This window comes from Argopecten irradians, chromosome 2 (genome assembly GCF_041381155.1).
Source record: "Argopecten irradians isolate NY chromosome 2, Ai_NY, whole genome shotgun sequence".
Taxonomy (NCBI): Eukaryota; Metazoa; Mollusca; class Bivalvia; order Pectinida; family Pectinidae; genus Argopecten; species Argopecten irradians.
Window position 1 is genome coordinate 24,313,518 of NC_091135.1, and position 23,043 is coordinate 24,336,560.

At 36.8% G+C, this 23,043-nt stretch overlaps 1 protein-coding gene across 4 annotated transcripts in view; it reads left to right on the forward strand.

Moving 5' to 3' along the window:
- The window catches only part of LOC138314888 (polycystin-1-like protein 1), a 273,559-nt gene that overhangs the window by 145,630 nt on the left and 104,886 nt on the right, over nucleotides 1-23,043 (forward strand). For all 4 annotated transcript variants that reach the window (XM_069255496.1, XM_069255497.1, XM_069255499.1 and 1 more), the window contains 18 exons: nucleotides 407-643; nucleotides 762-886; nucleotides 1,061-1,291; nucleotides 1,590-1,709; nucleotides 5,063-5,240; nucleotides 5,604-5,861; nucleotides 6,337-6,481; nucleotides 6,989-7,207; nucleotides 11,196-11,374; nucleotides 12,933-13,148; nucleotides 14,292-14,596; nucleotides 14,830-14,904; nucleotides 15,192-16,064; nucleotides 16,532-16,657; nucleotides 16,926-16,988; nucleotides 17,144-17,365; nucleotides 19,366-19,511; nucleotides 20,074-20,203. In XM_069255496.1, coding sequence (XP_069111597.1) covers nucleotides 407-643; nucleotides 762-886; nucleotides 1,061-1,291; nucleotides 1,590-1,709; nucleotides 5,063-5,240; nucleotides 5,604-5,861; nucleotides 6,337-6,481; nucleotides 6,989-7,207; nucleotides 11,196-11,374; nucleotides 12,933-13,148; nucleotides 14,292-14,596; nucleotides 14,830-14,904; nucleotides 15,192-16,064; nucleotides 16,532-16,657; nucleotides 16,926-16,988; nucleotides 17,144-17,365; nucleotides 19,366-19,511; nucleotides 20,074-20,203 — 3,848 coding nt within the window. The remainder of the gene's footprint in view (nucleotides 1-406; nucleotides 644-761; nucleotides 887-1,060; nucleotides 1,292-1,589; nucleotides 1,710-5,062; nucleotides 5,241-5,603; nucleotides 5,862-6,336; nucleotides 6,482-6,988; nucleotides 7,208-11,195; nucleotides 11,375-12,932; nucleotides 13,149-14,291; nucleotides 14,597-14,829; nucleotides 14,905-15,191; nucleotides 16,065-16,531; nucleotides 16,658-16,925; nucleotides 16,989-17,143; nucleotides 17,366-19,365; nucleotides 19,512-20,073; nucleotides 20,204-23,043) is intronic.

The window sequence follows — 23,043 nt, forward strand, 5'->3', positions numbered from 1 at the left end:
AACCCCCTATATTACTATCTGCCTCCCTTCCTGGTGATGGATGGCCGAGCGGATATGTAATTACATACCTCATCAACCCATTGCTAATGGCTATTTTTCAATTATTTACACCCTGCTGAGTCGTAACAGTCTATTCACAACCCTGGTTGGGTTTTTTAGCAACAGATTTCTCATAAATAACATATAAAGTGCTTGTATATTAATACAATGGAATGACCATTATCATTGTAGAGAGTCAACAGTTCTGAAATTGCTTATTGCTTGCAATGGAAATCCAACATACTCCAATCTGCACATAATAGTTAGAAAAGGTTTTCAGGAAATTATGTATGGGTTAGTGAAATTTGAAAAAAAAAAGTTTTTGACTAAGGAGAATTTATTTTTTCTTTTTGTTTAATATTTACAGTGAAGGAAACACAAGTACTGCCAACTACTCATTCTCTATGGCCGGAGAGTATGCTGTGAGTGTGCGCGTCTCCAACGTCCTGTATATCCAACCATTTATTGTTAGTCTCGACTTTAATTTCCATGTGATGGAGCCTGTCAGTCAGCTGACCATTGAGATGTATGAGAAAATCACAGGTTTACCTCTTCAAGGATCCGCCCCTAACATTTCCACCTCGGAGGTTCGTTTCTTGTCAAAGTAAGTGGAGTTTGTACTATACAATATTGAATGTTTATGTATACAGAGTTTTGATATATTTTAGTATATTGGTTTTCATGATGATATTTATGATTCATCTGCTTTATTATTTGATCAGGTGTGGAGGCTCCGATGTGATGTTTGAATTTGATTTTGGGGATGGTTTTACCAAGCAAGTACCTGGTATACTTCATCAGTTTGTGAACATCATGATGGCTACATCTTCACATCGCTATACCAAAGGTATTATATACAAAACTCTTAAACTTTACTTCTTTATACAATACTGTACAGGGTTTTAGAATGCATAGTATATGTTCTTTATGATCTTGAATTTGAAAAAAAAAATATATTTATTTATTCCAAACATTTTAGATTAGTATATTGCTTTATACATTCTTTATACCATTTTTTCAGAGGGAGTTTACAACGTGAGTGTAACAGCCAGGAATAGCCTTTCAGAAATGACAGCATACCTGGCCAGTCCTTTTTATGTACAGCTTCCCCCTCAAGGCCTCCAGTTACATCCAGAAATGAGCAGAACTCCATTTGGTGAAGTGACGACCTTCACTGCGAGCGTCACCGTGGGGACAAACTTCACATTCGACTGGAAGTTTGGGGACCAGTCTGATATTATCAATAATGCAGGTTGGTTTTCTATAATTGTTCTTTTAAAAAGCAAGGTTGGAGTGATTTGTAAAAAATGTATTGTACATTATTATAGATGTAACATAATTATGTCTAACCATAGTAGCTGTATCATTAGCAGTTTACAGTAGATTATCTGTGACAATGTTGATTCCAGTCATGTTTTTGTTACTGTAAACCTCACTTCAGGAACTGCAATGTCAGATGATATGCAGTTATCAATATTTTTCAGAAAAAGAGTGAAAAGAAATATTGCATTAGACGATGGAATCCTAAAAAAATTTGGTTACTGTTTTAGGTCCCACAGTAACACATGAATACACACAGGTTGGTTCCTATGAAGTCACTGTCATAGCGAAGAATGACGTTTTCCAGCTCACCAAAACGGCTATAGTGGATGTTCTCCACAGAATTCAGAGTAAGTGTCAAAGTCATGTAGGGGTCAAAGTCATGTCACCAAAACAGCTAGAATGAAGGTTCTCCATAGAATTCAGAGTAAGTGTCAAAGTCGTGTAGGGGTCAAAGTCATGTCACCAAAACAGCTAGAATGAAGGTTCTCCATAGACTTCGCAGAGTAAGTGTCAAAGTCGTGTAGGGGTCAAAGTCATGTCACCAAAACAGCTAGAATGAAGGTTCTCCATAGAATTCAGAGTAAGTGTCAAAGTCGTGTAGGGGTCAAAGTCATGTCACCAAAACAGCTAGAATGAAGGTTCTCCATAGACTTCGCAGAGTAAGTGTCAAAACCGTGTAGGGGTCAAAGTCATGTCACCAAAACAGCTAGAATGAAGGTTTTCATAGACTTCGCAGAGTAAGTGTCAAAGTTGTGTAGGGGTCAAAGTCATGTCACCAAAACAGCTAGAATGAAGGTTCTCCATAGAATTCAGTGTAAGTATCAAAGTCGTGTAGGGGTCAAAGTCATGTCACCAAAACAGCTAGAATGAAGGTTCTCCATAGAATTCAGAGTAAGTGTCAAAGTTGTGTAGGGTCAAAGTCATGTCACCAAAACAGCTAGAATGAAGGTTCTCCATAGAATTCATGTAAGTATCAAACGTGTAAGGGTCAAAGTCATGTCACCAAATCAGCTAAAATGAATAACGGTTCTCCACAGAATTCAGAGTAAGTGTCAAAGTCATGTAGGGGTCAAAGTCATGTCACCTAAATAGCTAGAATGAAGGTTCTCCATAGACTTCAGAGTAAGTGTCAAAGTCATGTAGGGGTCAAAGTCATGTCACCAAAATAGCTAGAATGAAGGTTCTCCATAGAATACAGATTAAGTGTCAAAGTCATGTAGGGGTCAAAGTCATGTCATCAAAACAGCTAGAGTGGAGGTTCTCCATAGACTTCGCAGAGTAAGTGTCAAAGCCGTGTAGGGGTCAAAGTCAATTCACCAAAACAGCTAGAATGAAGGTTCTCCATAGACTTCGCAGAGTAAGTGTCAAAGTCGTGTAGGGGTCAAAGTCATGTCACCAAAACAGCTAGAATGAAGGTTCTCCATAGACTTCGCAGAGTAAGTGTCAAAGTCGTGTAGGGGTCAAAGTCATGTCACCAAAACAGCTAGAATGAAGGTTCTCCATAGACTTCGTAGAGTAAGTGTCAAAGTCGTGTAGGGGTCAAAGTCATGTCACCAAATCAGCTAAAATGAATTACGGTTCTCCACAGAATTCAGAGTAAGTGTCAAAGTCGTGTAGGGGTCAAAGTCATGTCACCTAAATAGCTAGAATGAAGGTTCTCCATAGAATTCAGAGTAAGTGTCAAAGTCATGTAGGGGTCAAAGTCATGTCACCTAAATAGCTAGAATGAAGGTTCTCCATTGAATTCAGATTAAGTGTCAAAGTCGTGTAGGGGTCAAAGTCATGTCACCAAAACAGCTAGAATGAAGGTTCTCCATAGACTTCGCAGAGTAAGTGTCAAAGTCGTGTAGGGGTCAAAGTCATGTCACCAAAACAGCTAGAATGAAGGTTCTCCATAGACTTCAGAGTAAGTGTCAAAGTCGTGTAGGGGTCAAAGTCATGTCACCAAAACAGCTAGAATGAAGGTTCTCCATAGAATTCAGAGTAAGTGTCAAAGTCGTGTAGGGGTCAAAGTCATGTCACCAAAACAGCTAGAATGAAGGTTCTCCATAGACTTCAGAGTAAGTGTCAAAGTCGTGTAGGGGTCAAAGTCATGTCACCAAAACAGCTAGAATGAAGGTTCTCCATAGACTTCAGAGTAAGTGTCAAAGTCGTGTAGGGGTCAAAGTCATGTCACCAAAACAGCTAGAATGAAGGTTCTCCATAGACTTCAGAGTAAGTGTCAAAGTCGTGTAGGGGACAAAGTCATGTCACCAAATCAGCTAGAATGAAGGTTCTCCATAGACTTCAGAGTATGCTCATGGCCATGTATGGGTCAAGGTTACATAGACTTGAGAACAAGTGTCTTTGAGCCAAGATCATGAAGGGGTCAAAGATACATATAATAATATTGTAAAGTCAAATTAAAGATCAAGGTTATGCAAACTTCTAAGAACTTATTGAGTTGTTAAGGCTAATAGGGGTAAGTTCATATACTAAGTAGGGTTCAAGGTCATGCTACCTCATTAAATAATATTCCTGAATGATATATTGATTTAACTCTATAAAAAGATCATTATGAATAATTAATTAATAAAAATTAATTTGAAGTTTGATGGAAATTATTTCTATTTAAGCTTTATAGAAATTGTTTCTATTAATCTCAGAACAATTTTTTATTCTCTTCTCCTGTGGAAACTTTAACTATTTAGACATAGGTCAAGTTAAATCTGCAGGGTGTGAGAGTATGGTTGATCATGCTGTGCGCTGTTTGTGACTTTGAACACCCCTTCCACTTCCTTCCAGTGTTGAATTCCAGACAAGGTAAACAGTGGTACAGAGTCTGTCTAGGGCAAATCTCTGCCATGCAATTACCAGCACATTTGATGAATACTCACTCTTGTGTTATGTATGACCTAGGCCAGCATTGTAATTAGTCTGTTCAGTTGTTCCGGACATGTATATACCAGTCCTGAGGCGAGGAACCATGGATCTGGCCTCCCACTTGTAGGATATCGGCTGACATCATATCCAGCTTTGTGCCAGCCAACACAATGCAGACTTTACTTTGTCTGATTGTATTTACACAGTCCAATTTTTGGTGTTAAAGATGAAACCTCAGATCATCTATCACAAAAATAAGATACTTTGGCCAAATATAATGTCAATTTGTTATACTTAAAATTATAATAGTTACCAACAGTGAGCCATGTTGGTCATGGAACAATTACAGTTTGTCTGTACTGAAGACTGTACCAAACTCCTGTTACAGCCAAAAAAATAACTTCAGGGAACGATAAATTGGGAGACAGTAATTATGATAGATGGCACATTTTTATTATGATATACATGGAGCGTTCAAAATTAAATCTACTTCCTTGTTGAGCTGATATTCAGTCAACCACAATATTTGTTTTATAAGATGAAGACAATGGCTTTTCTCCAATACAGAGTATATGTAATGCCATAGTATATGAAATGCTTTTCCATTTCTTCTGCAGCTCTTTCCACTGAGCAAGCAAAAGCAATTGAAATTCAAATTGATATTACCTTGTAAATTTTACACTTTAATCCTTATCCACCATTCCACACAATATAATTTGATTGTAAAACAACATGGTAGCACTGCGTGGTGAGTCAGATGAAATTCTCATAACTTTTTATTCAAATTTGAAAATATTTTTGCTGAAAATGTCACAAAATAATTTCTGCTCTTGTTTAGGGGTGAATTTGATACTGACCAAGTCCGTGGTGGAGACAAATGAAATGGTGGTATACCGAGCTGAAACCTTCCCTGAAAATGCAGATGTTAGTTACTTTGTTTGGAACTTTGGGGTGCAAGCAGAACCTAAGCAATCTCATGAACCTGTCAAGGAGCACATGTACACTATACCAAGCAGGTAAGCATGGCAGGTAAAATGATACAAAAAATGTAATCATTATTTTTATATAATTAGGACCATAGCTGCAAAAAGTTATGACAATTTTTATACAGCTATTTTGTTGCATAACTGTCTAATAAATAGTACTTTCAGTCAGCAATTATGAGATGATGAATGCCAACTGGAAAAAGGCAAATTCAATGAAGCATTGTCGTGTTGTAAGGTTATGTTGTGGCATGGAAGTGAAAAATGTAAATATTAAATATTGCTTTTGATTACTTAACTTTTTGATTATCTTTTCTTGGCACTTTTTAAAACATTCAATCCTGTATGTGATTGAAAATGTAAGTATATCTTTTGCCATTTTTTTCGTTATTTCAGATACACCATTACAGTATCTGCTCACAACCACCTAAGCCATGTGGAATCAGAGCCAGAGCTTGTTTACGTGCAGTCTCCGGTTAGTGAATACCTGGAGATACGGTACAACCCGAAGAAGAGACACCACATTGTGGATGAGAACAGCTCCTTTTCTGTGTACCACTTTAGTGGCAGCGATCTCAATTACACCTGGGACTTCGGTGATGGAACTGAAAATAAAACTACAAAGTCTAAGACCATGAGCCACATCTACACCAGGTGAGTGAAAACATTATCTCAAATCTTGGTGTCAGATATATTGGCTTCAGTACAGCGACATGATCAAGCTTGGCGAAGAATTCAAGTACATTGAAGTTTTAATAACTTAATTAGGAATATATTGGGTAGAGACAGATTGCTTTTTTGAAACAATCAATTACAACATCACAAGGAAAAACTGGTGTTTTTTGAATAATAATGATGCTGCTGAATCCTACACATTGCTTATACACTGTATATTGGTAAGGTGTGCTACATATATGTAACCCACCTTACCAATTAACCGTCAGGTGTAACAGACGCATCTCCTGCCCGCAAACACGTGTGCATGTACCTATTCAGTGTCGGTGCAAACATCGTAGCATACACCATACAAAATGCAAAGTCACATGCAATTTGATTGACAGCTGGAGATCTGTCAATAAACAGTAGAAACCAACTTTTATTATTAAGGTTTTGACTTGTTCACTTGCAGTGTTGGAGAATATGTGATTCGGGTATGGGCTGAGAATATGCTGAGTAGGACTTCAGCTAGTGATAATGTATTTGTACTCCGAAAGAAATGTGTCAAACCAGAGCTTGTCATTCACGGAGAATTTACGAAGGGAAAGAGTGTGTCGGTAAGTATTCTATGTGAAATTGATTTGTTATGTATATAATTTTTACTTTGGCTAATGTAAAACAAATTAGGATATCATCAGGAACACTTATATCCAATGAAAGAGACAAAGTACAGTACTGCAAACCTACTTATTTTCGCAATTTACAGGTAAAACAAGCAGACTTTTGTATGTATTGTGCTAACCTGCATCGATATACATAAAAACAATTGCATACAAAGTTTACAGTATATCCTCTCGTATAAACTCTTATATTACTTGATTTGATATTAGCAGTATAAAACTTCATATATGAAAAGTTTAGGGAAAAAAAGGAAAAAGATCGTAGATATTAAAAAAATTTGAAAAGAAATATTTGTAGACGTCTTTTGTTGTTTTTTCCAAACTTTCTTTACTAAATACATGAAACAGTTATGAAATTGGTAATTAATTAATTACTAATTTGAAATCAAATAAAAATAAGTCAGACATATGCCTATGTATATCTCATGACCGATTTGTCCGCAGATCCATGTGAAACGCTCTAAAGAGTTATATGTTGAAGTGGAGCTGAAGAACGTGGACTGCGATGTCACCAATGCCACAGCCTACCGATGGACATTTTATAACACCTCGACAGGTCAGGAAGTGGAGCTTCACACATTAAATGATGACATACTGAGAAAGAAAATACTGAGAATACCTGCCAGAGTTCTACCATATGGAACATACAATCTCAAAGTCAGGGTAAGTGGTGTACTTTTTGTATCACCCACGACGATAGTGTTCATTATTTATTTTCATGTTATAGTCGTTTGTCTCGATGTTACTACCACCTATCTCAATGTCTCGATGTTACTACCACCTATCTCAAGCTATTGTAGCTGGTTACGCTGGATGATATAGTTGTTTGTTTCGATGTTACTACCACCTATCTCAATGTCTCGTTATTACTACCACCTATCTCAATGTCTCGATGTTGCTACCACCTATCTCAATGTCTCGTTGTTACTACCACCTATCTCAATGTCTTGATGTTACTACCACCTATCTCAAGCTATTGTAGCTGGTTACGCTGGATGATATAGTTGTTTGTTTCGATGTTACTACCACCTATCTCAATGTCTCGTTATTACTACCACCTATCTCAATGTCTCGATGTTGCTACCACCTATCGTTTGTCTCGATGTTACTACCACCTATCTCAATGTCTTGATGTTACTACCACCTATCTCAAGCTATTGTAGCTGGTTACGCTGGATGATATAGTTGTTTGTTTCGATGTTACTACCACCTATCTCAATGTCTCGTTATTACTACCACCTATCTCAATGTCTCGATGTTGCTACCACCTATCTCAAGTTATTGTAGCGGGTTATGCTGGGTGGTATAGTCGTTATGGTAGACCTGGCAGCTCTATCTTAAGAACATTTTACTAGTCTGTGTCAAGGTATTATGTCAAAGTGTCAGTACATTGACCGCTACATTTTCTTCCCTCCTGTTGCAAAATTGTCTTCCAGCGTAATACTCACATTGATGGTATAGGGCCTTTTATATCTTCAAGGGCAAAAACTTGGAGGATTGTATCAAGGTTTGGCTGTGTCAGCCTTCAGTGGCCATGCAAGAGTTTAGTTGACTGATCATCTGACTGGTGTTCAGAGGATCTTAGTTTGAACCCTTGTCTTTCTGCTTCTATTCCTTATCTCTTAACTGATACGCTATTTCCATTTAATCTTGTGACTTTTTCATAAACCACATGTTATTACAATCAAATATAAATCTGAAAAAAACTTGTTATTATATCTTTTTCATTTACTTGGCCCGAAGGGCCGGTGAGCTTATGTCATGGCGCGGCGTCCGTCCGTCCGTCCGTCCGTCCGTCCGTCCGTCAACATTTCCTTTAAATCACTACTAGTCATAGAGTTCTGCATGGATTGTAACCAAACTTGGCCACTAACATTCTTGGGGGAGGGGGAACAGAACTTGTATAAATTTTGGCTCTGTCCCCCCCAGGGCAGGAGGGGCGGGGCCCAATAGGGGAAATAGAGGTAAATCCTATAAATCGCTACTTGTCCTAGAGTTCTGCATGGATTGTAACCAAATTTGACCACAAACATCCTTGGGGGAGGGGAAACAGAACTTGTATAAATTTTGGCTCTGGTCCCCCAGGGGCAGGAGGGGCGGGGCCCAATAGGGGAAATAGAGGTAAATCCTTTAAATGGCTACTAGTCATAGAGTTCTACATGAATTGTAACCAAATTTGGCCACAAACATCCTTGGGGAAAGGGGAACAGAACTTGTATAAATTTTGACTCTGGTCCCCTGGGGGCAGGAGGGGCGGGGCCCAATAGGGGAAATAGAGGTAAATCCTTTAAATCGCTACTAGTCATAGAGTTCTGAATGGAATGTAACTAAATTTGGCTACAAACATCCTTGGGGGAAGGGGAACAGAACTTGTATAAATTTTGGCTCTGATCCCCCGGGTCAGGAGGGGCGGGGCCCAATAGGGGAAATAGAGGTAAATCCTTTAAATCGCTACTTGTCGTAGAGTTCTGAATGGAATGTAACTAAATTTGGCCACAAACATCCTTGGGGGAAGGGGAACAGAACTTGTATAAATTTTGGCTCTGACCCCCCGGGGGCAGGAGGGGCGGGGCCCAATAGGGGTAATAGAGGTAAATCCTTTAAATCGCTATTTGTCGTAGAGTTCTGAATGGAACGTAACCAAATTTGGCCACAAACATCCTTTGGGGAAGGGGAACAGAATTTGTTTAAATTTTGGCTCTGGTCCCCCGGGGGCAGGAGGGGCAGGGCCCAATAGGGGAAATAGAGGTAAATCCTTTATATCGCTACTTGTAATAGAGTTCTACATGAATTGTAACCAAATTCGGCCACAAACATCCTTGGGGGAAGGGGAACAGAACTTGTATAAATTTTGACTCTGGTCCCCCGGGGGCAGGAGGGGCGGGGCCCAATAGGGGAAATAGAGGTAAATCCTTTAAATCTTTTCTTGTCCTAGAGCTCTACATAAATTGTAACCAAATTTGGCCACAAACATCCTTGGGGGAAGGGGAACATTACTTGTATAAATTTTGGCTCTGATCCCCCAGGGGCAGGAGGGGCGGGGCCCAATAGGGGAAATAGAGGTAAATCCTTTAAATCGCTACTAGTCATAGAGTTCTGAATGGAATGTAACGAAATTTTGCCACAAACATCCTTTTGGGAAGGGGAACAGAACTTGTATAAATTTTGGCTCTGGTCCCCCGGGGGCAGGAGGGGCGGGGCCCAATAGGGGTAATAGAGGTAAATCCTTTAAATCGCTACTAGTCATAGAGTTCTGAATGGAATGTAACCAAATTTGGCCACAAGCATCCTTTGGGGAAGGGGAACAGAACTTGTATAAACTTTGACTCTGGCCCCCCGAGGGCAGGATGGGTGGGGCCCAATCGGGGTAATAGAGGTAAATCCTATAAATCACTTCTTGTCCCAGAGTTTTGCTTGGATTGTGACCAAATTTGGCCATAAACATCCTTGGGGGAAGGGGAACAGAACTTGTATAAATTTTGGCTCTGACCCCCGGGGGGCGGGTGGGGTGGGGCCCAATAGGGGATTTAGAGGTTAATATTAAAATTCCTTCAGAAAAGAAACAATGAACCTGTATTCAGAACATTACTTGGCATTACAAACCAGGTGAGCGATACAGGCCCTGTTATTATATCTTTTTCATTTACTTATTTATTCTGTTTGAAGTTTGACTAATAACTTAAAATCTGAAACTTTTTACTTTAGAAAGTTAAATTCTGAGATTTTGTTCCACTTTAGGATGTTGATTGAGATTTTGTATTGATAGAGAATGTTGCTGACAGTGTGCTACATACTTACTTGCCATATATCACCAAACCTAACACACATATAGGTGTCAGATACAAAGTACCAGTTACAGAGAATCCAATTAGTGTGATCGATGTGCTTCTCACAGTTTTTGTCTCCACTGTTTTAGAGTACAGGATCACCTAGAACTTGGTGAAGACACCAGTACAATAGACCCCATCTTACCCAGCAATGTCTGCTCAACCATCTCCAGGCTTTAACTCTGGAGCATGCTGATTAAGCTTCACAAACCAACCTACTCCCAATTAATTTCGTAATTATAAGCTGTCAGATTTCTCTATGGGTTGATTTGTTAAAATTGAAAATTAATATAAAAATTAGATAGAAGTCTTGTAAAAGGTTTATAACATTGTGTCAACTGAAGTGTCAACTCTGTCCCTGTGTCTTGTTACAGCCTCGGGTACTAGTGTCTTTCAGTAATGTTCCAGCATGTCTTCTCTAACTGTCCATGTGTCTTGTTACAGCCTTGGGTACTAGTGTCTTTAACTAATCTTCCAGCATGTCTTCTCTAACAGTGTCGATATATATAGAGACAGGTGTCAATGTGTTTTGTCAAGGAACGGTGTGGAGATGTCTTTTATCTACTTTGGCACCTAACTAAATTATAAAATCATAGAATGTGGTATCGTTTTGTGTCAATAATTATGAACTTTAAGAAAAACATGGAAGTAGTGTTGGAAGAGTGGATTGACATGGCTTATTGTGTTAAATACAGTTGTGGTAATGTCGTTGAGTTGATGACTCCAGTTTCTCTTTGGTAGAGCCATCGGTTATCACAACTCCTTATCACTCAGCAGTTATATGTATTTACCAATTTTCCAATGTTCTGTATCTCTGTCTGAAGGTGATGGTGAGAGAGACCATTGTTCACTCTGAATGTCAGACAAAAGTGAGCGTCGACCCTACACCTCTCATGTGCTCCATCAAGGGTGGTGTCTACAGGCAAGTGAGACGAGACAGTGTCATCATTCTAGATGGAACCGACTCAATGGACTCTGACACGACAAATCAGTCCTCATTAAGGTATATATTTCACATACAATACAGGGACACGGGAACATTGAACACATTGATTTATTGAACATATTGATGTATTGAACACATGGATGCATTGAACACATTGATATATTGAACACCATGCTACATTGAAAACATTGCTACAATGAACACATTGCTACAATGAACACATTGATATATTGAACACCATGCTACATTGAAAACATTGCTACAATGAACACATTGATATATTGAACACCATGCTACAATGAACACATTGATATATTGAACACCATGCTACAATGAACACATTGATACATTAAACACGTTGATAAATTGAACATGTTGCTATATTGAATATTTGATATAGGCCTATCAAAGATGTTGCTACATTGAACATATTGATATATTGAACAACATACTACATTGAACACATTGATATATTGAACAACATGCTACAATGAACAAATTGATATATTGAACACCATGCTACAATGAACACATTGCTACATTGAAGATGTTGATAAATTGAACATGTTGCTATATTGAATGCATTGATATATCAAAGATGTTGTGATATATTGAACACCATGCTACAATGAACACATTGCTACATTGAACACGTTGATAAATTGAACATGTTGCTATATTGAATGCATTGATATATTGAACACATTACTACATTGAACACGTTGATAAATTGAACACCATGCTATAATGAACACATTATTGCTACATTGAACACGTTGATAAATTGAACATGTTGCTATATTGAATGCATTGATATATTGAACACATTACTACATTGAACACGTTGATAAATTGAACATGTTGCTATATTGAATGCATTGATATATTGAACACATTATATTGAACACCATGCTACAATGAACACGTTAATAAAGTAAACGTGTTGCTATATTGAATGCATTGATATATCAAAGATGTTGACACATTGAACACATTGATAATATTGAACCCATTGATATGTTGAACATATTGTTATATTGATACACATTGATACATTAAATACTATCATGTTAAGCATGTCGGCACATTCAATGAGTTGTACATTAACACGACAATTGAAAACATTAGCAGTTCTTTCACTTTGAACAATTTATGTAATATTAATGGTGCATCAAACCCATCAATCTGTAATCCTTTTGTACGTCGTCAGTAATTCATCCATTATAGGCACTTTAAGATATTTACATACTGTGCATATTGATCAAACAGTTGATATACACCACACTCCAATACAACACAAACGATACACATAGTGCACCATGTATATATAACCACTTTTTAAAATGCTGAAAGTCTGTATTTTGACATCAACATAATTATGTTATTGGTCTTGTCTTTTTTTTGTTGAGTTAAATAAAACCATATATCTATACACACATGTTATGTTGATTTTTGGATAGTTTTTTGGTTGAAATTGATATGTTTTCCAAGAAAGGAAAAGATAATATTGTCCCAAATCATGGAAAAGAAAACAGCATTAGAGCAAAGTAAGCATTAATAGATGGTTTCGGTTTTATGGAAACTGACATTGAATATAGATTGTGTTTTACTTCAGATATAACTGGACGTGCTATGTGGATTACGATACAGGAAAACCATGTTTCAAGGAAAATCTTACAGATAAAGTTACCATGGATACCTCTCGTATAGCATTTCCTGGAAGCATGCTGAAAGAGAATATAACGGATTTCATGATGAAGTTGACGGTGATGACACAGAATAGAGAGCCTGTGGAGTGTACTCAAATGGTCCACATTAGTGACATGCTTGAGTAAGTACATCAGCCATATTAATAAATGCCCATTAACCAATCACGTTTTGATGTAAAAATGAGAAAATTGGGATCCGCATTAGGCCTTCTAATAATCACTGTCCGCCCACTAGTGGTTTTCTGAAATTTCCTCGGAAACCAATAGACCGATTGTTTTGACACTGCACATGACATAGGGGTTTCAATTTAAATGGTCAAAATTTAAATTTAAAAAAAGAAAGAAAGAACAAAAAAAGAAAAAAAAAACATGATTTCAAAGGAAGTTGGTATGGCACCTTTTGGGGACACCCAGTATCATAGTGATTGTTTTTAAGAGGTCTGTAAATTCACAATGGCTCCAGTGGCCCCTAAAACAATGATTTGTGATCACAACAAAAAGGTTAATTTTGTCCAGAACTTGCTATGTTGACAGTGTCACTTGTTAGTGGAACATTTTAGACCAGACTATGTGCCTCATGGTGAATATGGTACATGACTGATGATTGTTCACAGTCACCTCTGTAGCTCCCTATTGATTTCTTATTACACATCCCCACTTACTGCAAAGTGCCTCTTATAGAATATCTTATTTGTCAGGAAAAAATACCAAAGTTCATTTTGTAGTGAAGAGCTGCTCTTGTGTCCATAGGATGTTTTCATTTTTCTCACAAGTCCTACATATCACTGTGCTTAATTATTTATTGTGGAAATGTCTTAGGTACGTCATAGATACCCGTTTTTGGTACAGTGTAGAAGTAATGTTTATATATATATATATATACATATTTTCCTGAGAGTTGCTCAATTTATCATATCACAGTAGTTTTCTGATAAATGGAATGCTGATGTTGTTACTGGAATATTGATTTACTCAAAATGACGAATGGAGTTTGTTTTAAATATTTATTACTGTTATTCCATGGAAAAATGATGTCTGCTTACTTTATAGATTGGCTGTCCTTACAAAAATGTTAAAATATATGCTTTTGTTACTGTCTAAGGATAAAGATTGTAACCAAGGGTTTGACCTTGTAATATATATATATATTTCTATGTGATGATCTCTCTAACCAGATTCATTGAACTCACTCCAATTCGGACTTAGCTCTAATTTTGACACCTTATTTGAATGAATGTGAAATATTTATCACACTATTCCTACAGGTTAAACATCTACTGTCCTCAATGTGAGCAATCCTTGGTCAATTGGGACTGGCCACTGTCATTCCAGGCGGTGTGCCCTAACTGTGACCTTGGTGACCTTGAGTATGAGTGGACGATGTATATGGTACCTTACCTCAGCCAGAGTGACGTAAACCATCACTACGATAAGTTCAGTCGATCATGTGCCATCGCTGGTCAGACCCACATCTCAAAACTAGTTCATAGCAATAAAACGATGGTGGTCAATGTGGACTCAAGCCGTCTCAATACCGGAATGTCACGGCCAGATCCTCCAACAGAGGAAGGTAATGTCTTATACTAGGAGTGGTCTGTGTAGGTTTGATGCTTAACATAACAGCATTGGATCATAAGTAATGTAAAATGTAATTATTTGTCTGACATATTGTAAAAACTAAGCACCATTGAAACCCATTGAAGTGTGATATAATTGGACCAATCATAAATCATTGTAGAAGTGAATTGACAGGTAAACATTGAGTGGTCTTAATTTATATAACTCATCTATTGTGTTTTATAGAGAGTTCAGGAAAAACCAGTACAACAACACCTGATCCAGTTGGTCTGTACTTCCTCATCGAGGATGTTGCAGAAGGTAAGATATACAAAAATTAGAGACAATATGGTAAACTATCTTCCCATTCATAAGTCTCATTGACGGTTAAGTAGACAGAAAAATGATCGAGATAATGTGCTATCAAAATCATCTCTTCTTTTTTAGAATCTCCTAAAAGGTGAAGATTTTTTCGAACTCAAAAAAAATATCAGGACCTTAGTCATACTGAGAAAAGTAAAAAAAAAAAAGAAAAAAAAAAAAAAAAGATAAGGAATAAATATGATAAATACATGATTTTTATACAATTTATTTTATTTTACTTTCAGGGAGATCAATAACAAAAGAAAATTCATCTCCGATAACCTTTCAGGAAAGAAGGCTATCGTCTGGGCGTCAGAGAGGCTCAAGAAATGAACAGAACATTCTAGATATCTTAGATCTTCCACATAAAGAGGACAGTGAAGTCAAGTTACCTGATGCTGAACATATAAAGAGCAGGCAAAATTCATTAGACATGTCAGACATACCACAAATGGACCATGGACCTCAAATGGACCATGGCCCGAATACAATAGATATGGCAGATATTCCTCAAATGGACCATGGCCAGAATACAATAGATATGGCAGATATACCTCAAATGGACCATGGCCCGAACACAATAGATATGGCAGATATTCCTCAAATGGACCATGGCCAGAATACAATAGATATGGCAGACATTCCTCAAATGGATCATGGCCCGAATACAATAGATATGGCAGATATACCTCAAATGGACCATGGCCCGAATACAATAGATATGGCAGATATACCTCAAATGGACCATGGCCCGAATACAATAGATATGGCAGATATTCCTCAAATGGACCATGGCCCGAATACAATAGATATGGCAGATATTCCTCAAATGGACCATGGCCCGAATACAATAGATATGGCAGATATTCCTCAAATGGATCATGGCCCGAATACAATAGATATGGCAGATATTCCTCAAATGGATCATGGCCCAAATACAATAGATACAATAGATATGGCAGATATTCCTCAAATGGATCATGGCCCAAATACAATAGATATGGCAGATATTCCTGAGCGAGAAAATTCTGAAGACAGTCCAGAAAAACTGAACAGTGATGATATCATAAACACGGCGGATATTTCCATTATAGAGGATTCACATTTTAACATGTACAGTAAGTTGAATATATCATATATTTGTCTGTGAATGGTAAAAATGTAATGCAAGAGTTGTCTCCCTTTTGTACATGTTTAAGCTGATAACCACTATGCAGTTATTGAGTAAGACAAGAAGCCATAGTATTCTACTCTGTTAATGAGACTATTTTTTGTATAATTCCGGGGACAAGGCTGTGATTTACAATGCCAGGGACAAATAGGTTATGTTTTATAATGCCAGGGTTGGGGGATATGTTGGTTATATATATACATGTATATCAGTAATACCATATGTATCAGACAAAGTTCTCAGTACTATAATGTATGATTTCAAAGTCCTCAATAAGGCATCTTTATATACATATGACTAAATGCAAATGAATCTCGATTTGATTATCGATCATTTCATTTCTTTAAAATGAAGCATGATTGATATACCTGGGACTTTGGACCCTTTAACCAGTGATGATCTTTTTTCTTTCAGATCCAATAATTGAGGAGAACACTAGAGTGGAGAGCTCCCGACGTAAACCTATCCCTCATACTGACATGTATGAGGTCAAGGAAGGTAGCCCTGGCGAAGAGGGTAGCTCTATCGCCCGCAACCCAGGTATTAAAGCCATTATTGTTTTATCTCATGTAGGTCAAGGTCATATTATTAATGTAATGTAAATCAAAATCAGTGTTATAATGCAAAATGCATGTGTACCAATATTGTAACTCTTTATGTCAGTCAAGGTTATGTTAATAACTTTTTTAAAAAGGTTAAATTTTCAGTTGTTGTCATAGAAGTAAGCATTTTATACATACATTTCTTGCTTGATAGTTTTATTGGATATATTATTTGATATGATGTCTTTCTTTTTTACCATTTTTAGCTTATGAAGTTGACCTAATTGAAAATAAAATATCCGAATTTAGGCCCAAGCCAGATATCAGCGGTATGTATAAATAATAACTTATTGTGGTATTTTTCGAGGAAGTTTTATCAAGTAATGATCAATTTCTATCCGTAAATCCAGATACAGTTGCATTTCTAGAGGTTATCATGCTTTTCTGTACATTGTATAGATGATTTTATCTTTATCTGCATCAGAAGGTTTGCCAGAACAGGATGGAGAGACTCCAGTATTTGATGGTGCTAATAAGCCAACTGCTAGGCAGAAACACATCCTACAACATGCATACCACCGCATAGTGCTGATTAGAAACGCTACGCTGACTGGTCTCAACAAGCGGTCACTGGTGTTAAAACCAAACAATCAGGCGATACTACAGGGCTACACCTACATCATGCATGTCAAGGCCACAAGTAAAGGTAACTAGAGTTCTCCTCAGTTACATTGTAGTTGTTCATTTTTGGCAGTAATATTTTTTGTGATTCTGTGAGACATTGGTGTGGTTAAGAAATTTCATCTATGCAATGATCAACAGTAGGTAAATCATGTGTACTCTTACAACCATATACACTGGAACCAGACTATATTGATGTCCTTGGGGAATAAAAAAATCTCTTCAAAATATCCAGAGTTCAATGTAACCATTGAGATAGACAATCGACATATAAGAACAGTGATTATAATTCAATGCAAATTAAGCAGTATTTCAATATATGGTAACCGATTTCAAATTAAGTGGGTCCCGCTGTGAAAAATATTGATTTGCTAAAATTTGATTTTCCCATTTGAAGTAAAAAAAAAAATCCTGATATACAGATTTAACATGGTGGGGTCAAGTAGGAGGTCCCAATAGTCACTGTTTTCTTGGGATACATGTTTGAAATCCCATAAGAGAAACTTAGTCTCTAGGTACTGATTGTAATAATGTGGTCCTGTACGCGGTATGCATATCACCTAATCTTCCAATGCTCTCAAAACATTTGAGTTTTCTATACTTATGTGTAAAGCGCTTTATTTGTTTTGTTTATCCCTCAATAGACTTTACTCCCCCAGGAATACAATAATAACCAGAACAGATTAGTCCAATATAAGATTGGACTGATATAATTTTTACATTGCAGGACAATCAAGTATTTAGATATGATAAATCAATTTAGAAAATGCGTCTGATATAGTAAGGTGTTTTCTTTGCCAAAAAAAATCATTATGATCTCAAGAATTTGTCCAATTTGGAGTTATGTTACCTTGTCATTTCTCCCCATTGTGTTTTGGAGTCAAAGAAACAGAAGTTATTTGAATTTGCTGAGGTAGAATCTATTACAGTAGGATGTGGTTTTTTAAGACGTCAATGACGATAATGCCATAGATGTCATTATCAGTCAATTGTACGTGATCATAAAGTGTAGTGTTTAAAGGGCACCTGCTACAGTCGACTAATACAGACATGTATTACAGCGTATCCCTGTCAGGTTAGAGTTGTGAGTCGGGCTGCTGCTGATGTAAACCTTTAATACACCACAAACTTACTGGCTTTGATGTATCGCTCACTCTACACTCATTTCTCATTCTACAATTCCACACAGTTTTACGACCACTCACTATGTCTTTTATGAACATATTTCCATTTTTACACAGGTTTTAGTACCTTGTAAAACTTCAGCCATACAATTGTTCATTTCCCTTAGATATTTAATAGAATTAGACCCTCATCTCGTCCATATCCATTTCCTTTTGTGGGCTTAAATGTGTTTTTCACGAATGAGTTGATATCATGAGAGACGGCAGATGAAATAAGCACAACACCTATGTTCTAGGCATGCCAGTCTAGGTTCACACACACTACCATACTAGGCCATTGCCTATATATGTGATTAAACATGCAATGATTTGATTGCCGGAATTTTCATGCCTTCATCTAATATAATTTGTTTTAGATCTTTCTTCTTTCATCCAATAAGTAATGAAAAAAGCCGTGTGGTTGCCCTCCGCTTACTCATGTGTTGTCATTAGCTATCGCTGACTGCTCTCCACGACATGCCAGCAGACTAAATCTGTGCAATGCCCAAGAGTACCTTTAAGTTGAGTGGCAGTGGAAGACTGCAGACAAGACTTAATTAAATAATGGCTTTGGGTTTCTCTGTATGCCTTCATCTCCAGCCATGTTTATAGATTGCAGAACGACAAGAGATTATTTAACATCAGTGTTGATTACTACTGATATGGAAGCCCTGACAGTATCATACCAGAAGCTAAATTGATGCCCTCTAAGGACTGAAAGTTGTACACACACCGACAGTCAGTCATAGGACCAACTATTGGTCACTTTACTTATCACATGACTCTACAGTTGTTAGGTTTGATGTTGTTGTTATAGAAACCAAACAACAAAAAGTCTTTCAACCTAAATGTTTTGTTACAGATGGTGTTGCCAAAGGTCATGCAATTGCCAAGTTCAAGGTCAACCAGAGTCCTCACCAAGGTGACTGCAGTGTGAAGCCAGACTCTGGATTTGAGATGTCTACTGAGTTCACTATCTTTTGTAAGGAATGGAGGGATGTTGAGGAGGTAAGTAGTCAGGGTCAAAATCCTTTATCTCTATTAGTATTGAATTCTTTTATGATTCTTATGGTTTCAAAGTGCAACAAAATTTTACTTACTTCAGCACAATGATAATTTGGCTTAAAACAGAGCAATGACATATTTAAACAACATAAAACTTTCATGAAAAGCTAATAATTGGGCGTAAGAATTACTAAAAATTTTAATTTGAGTTAACAGTGTAATCAAGCACCTTATTTGTACATTTGAATTTTTTGGACCTTGCTTTGCTGCCACATTTCATTAGAAAGCAGGTTTTGACAGATGTGTGTGTAAATACTGTGAATCGTTAGAGACCGCTGGAGAGTACACTTCCCCTTGTTAATGTGTTAATTGTTTGTTAGGTTACTGTGGCAGGGATCACACCTAATATATACTTATACTTCATCCTCCTTTTCGGAAGACACAAATTATGTATATGATACCATGACACTTTGCTGTAGCATCATAAAGAAACTAAAGTGAAACAGCAGCCTATTTAAAATTTAAAATTTAATTTTTTCTGTGTTTTTCTGGTTCTTCTCTCTAGCATTTGCCACTTTGGTACGAAGTGAGTTACAACTTGGAAGAAACTGACGTGCGATACGTGATCTATCGAGGGCTACAGTCGTCCATTAACTTCAGACTCCCGGCCGGAAATCCTAGCAACAACCATCGAGGTACGTGTCATGGCCACATCTGGGTCATCCTAGTGCTTGTGAATAATTACTGTAAGCATGCTGATGTAAGCTTGTGTCTGAAACAGACTAAGCCATATAACATTAATCAGTCTAAAGGAAAATGTTTGGTTAGCTTTCTATTGTAGCTCAGAAAACATCATTGTCATTTAAACTCTTGTTTGTACAATAATGCCCTAACCTACAATCCTTACTGAATTTTCATTTCATATTTGGAGAAAAAATATTACAGAAATGTTTTTTAACATTGATTAAGTCTATGAAAAATAACAAAAGTTTATAAAGATTTACCCATTTCTCCTTAAACATATATCTCTGTCTTTAGACTGTCCCCTTTTTGATCTTTTTGAAACCTTAAATCAGTAATTGTCATCGTCAGTTCTTTTGTTGGTGCTGTACGCCTGTTCTGAATGTGATATCACAACATCATATCACAAAAGACTCAACCTGTCTATAAAGGCAACCTGTCTTTAGTGGCCATTTTTCCGTCTCCCCTTCAGTGGTCGTTATAGACAGGTTTGAGTGTAGTTGTGAAGATGATGGTTTTTTTTGTTTCTCTGATTTGTTAGATTATTAGATGGAAGCAAGCATATGATCAAAGTTTATAAATAATGTGTGATCTGTGATGTCCATACAGCTATAACTGCCTTGAATAATTTACTTCATCATGAAAAAAGAAGGAAAGCACCAATATCTTGTATCACATAGCACAATGTATTGCCTAGCAACAGGTGTCCCGGAAGGACAATGTTTCGTCAACTACCATGTAGGTGTTTTGAATAAAAAAAATACGCAGCAGATGAAATCAATATATTTGTCAATAATGTGAGGTGTGATGCTACACTGCTCAGTGGCCAAAACTTTATATATTTCAGTCTTATTCTGTATACTATTCTAGTAAGATAACACTGAAACTTTGCTTGAAATGATTTCAAACTGGACAGAAAGATTGTGAGCAATAAATGATGCATTTGCCTACACAGAATCTGTATTGTTTTCAGGATTACATGTACTATATCAGATTATTGAGTATAATAACAATAGTACGACATTTACAATGTAGTTGGATGGCATCCAAGGTCATTGGGTCCCAGCTTCTAGAATTTCATGTATACATATATATAGTAATAATGATTGAAGTTTTAATTTAAAGTCGTATCATTTTGGAGTTTGAAAAAAATATCTTGACTGTACATAAATGAAGAATATGATATGTTAATTATCAAGTTAAAAAAGTAGCCAAATTAAATTAGAGCAAAAGTAGCGAAGCCTCTGGAGGCTAGCATGGCTCTCCATTGCTGAAGCTTTATGGAAAACTGAAGGAATAATAACCAGTAATTTCACATAGCATAATTTTGATACCAGCTTTTTTCTTTTTGTGGACATGTTTAAAACTTCATCAAGCCTCTTGCATGGCAGCCATCATTGTCGTTTTGATAGATGGCCTAAGGCCTGATTTCTGTGTGGTGGTAAAACTAAATTACCAAAGCAATATGGTCTGTTCTACCATTTCTCTATCAATGTGATATGTCTGCTAGCATGTTAAGGGGGCTGCAGGCATGGACGCAAATCAGAGTAAAATGCTTGGTCTCGCTCATTGATCAGCAATATTTACAGAATCAGACAGAATGTTGAAGTGTGTTTATTAAAGGCTTTTGGTTGTTCAACATGTTTGTAAATCAAATTTAAAGTTTTAAAGTCAGATACAAGCACTTGGATGATAAATCACAAGGCCCGTTTCCCTTTGTGATAATTGCCGTCTCCTTTTAAAGCCTGTGTGTATATTCAACTTGTCAGACGTAAATAAAATCATGCTGTTTTTGTGAGATGAGTTTTTACAAGATGAGCATGATACACATCCCTCAGGGATACCGCATGCTTATATGGCAAATAGATTGGTACGAAAGACGATATATACCGTACGTGAAAAGAAATAAAATCAAAAGTAAAATCTTACCCGTGCTGGCATTGCATTGTCTATTAAGAATCAATAACAGGCTTCCAAATTGACATCACGCACATGTATATATTTATCTCGGTTACCATAGAAGTGACAATGGTCTATTTGATAAGTGGGTACTGTTATATATATACTAATTGGATGTGATGATTTGTTTATCACTTTTGTCATTATTAACAGCTGTAGAATCATTCCTGTGTCCATAACCTGCGAGTTGATATTTAGATGGTGTTTACTGTATGATGTATAAGGTTTATTTCATGGTGACAAAGGTTGATTGTTTGCTGGTTGAGTGCTTGGTTTATATAGCCCTGAGTATCTGTTGACTTTCTGACTTCACTCTATATATACTTCCACCATGAAATAGTGTGGGATACATAATTTCATAAAATTATGTATGAAATTAACACAAACTATAGCAACTCACACTTTGAAGAATCACAACATCAAATTGCATTGTAAAATTCTAGTAGAGCCTGTCACAACATCTTCAAATTATGATGTCACTTCAGTGTTTCTTGATGTGAAGTCACAACGTCTAGCCAATGAAAAGCTCTCCTGGTTATATTACACCAGTGACATATGTGAAATCACTGAATATCAAGAGGATTATGTAATAAATACAAATATATAGTATTCCTCATGTGTCTGTCCTGTGGCATTCCATCCTGCTTTGATACTAATTCTGTCCTACAAAGATATTGGAATTATTTGAAATGAAGGGTTTTGTCCAGTCTATCAACACAGAGTAGTTCTTAACTCAATATTAGGGACAGGTTATTTTGTAGTTCCAGAATTAAGCAATTTAGGACAGATTATTTAATTTGTAGTTTTAGCCATAAAATTACAACTTATATATTAT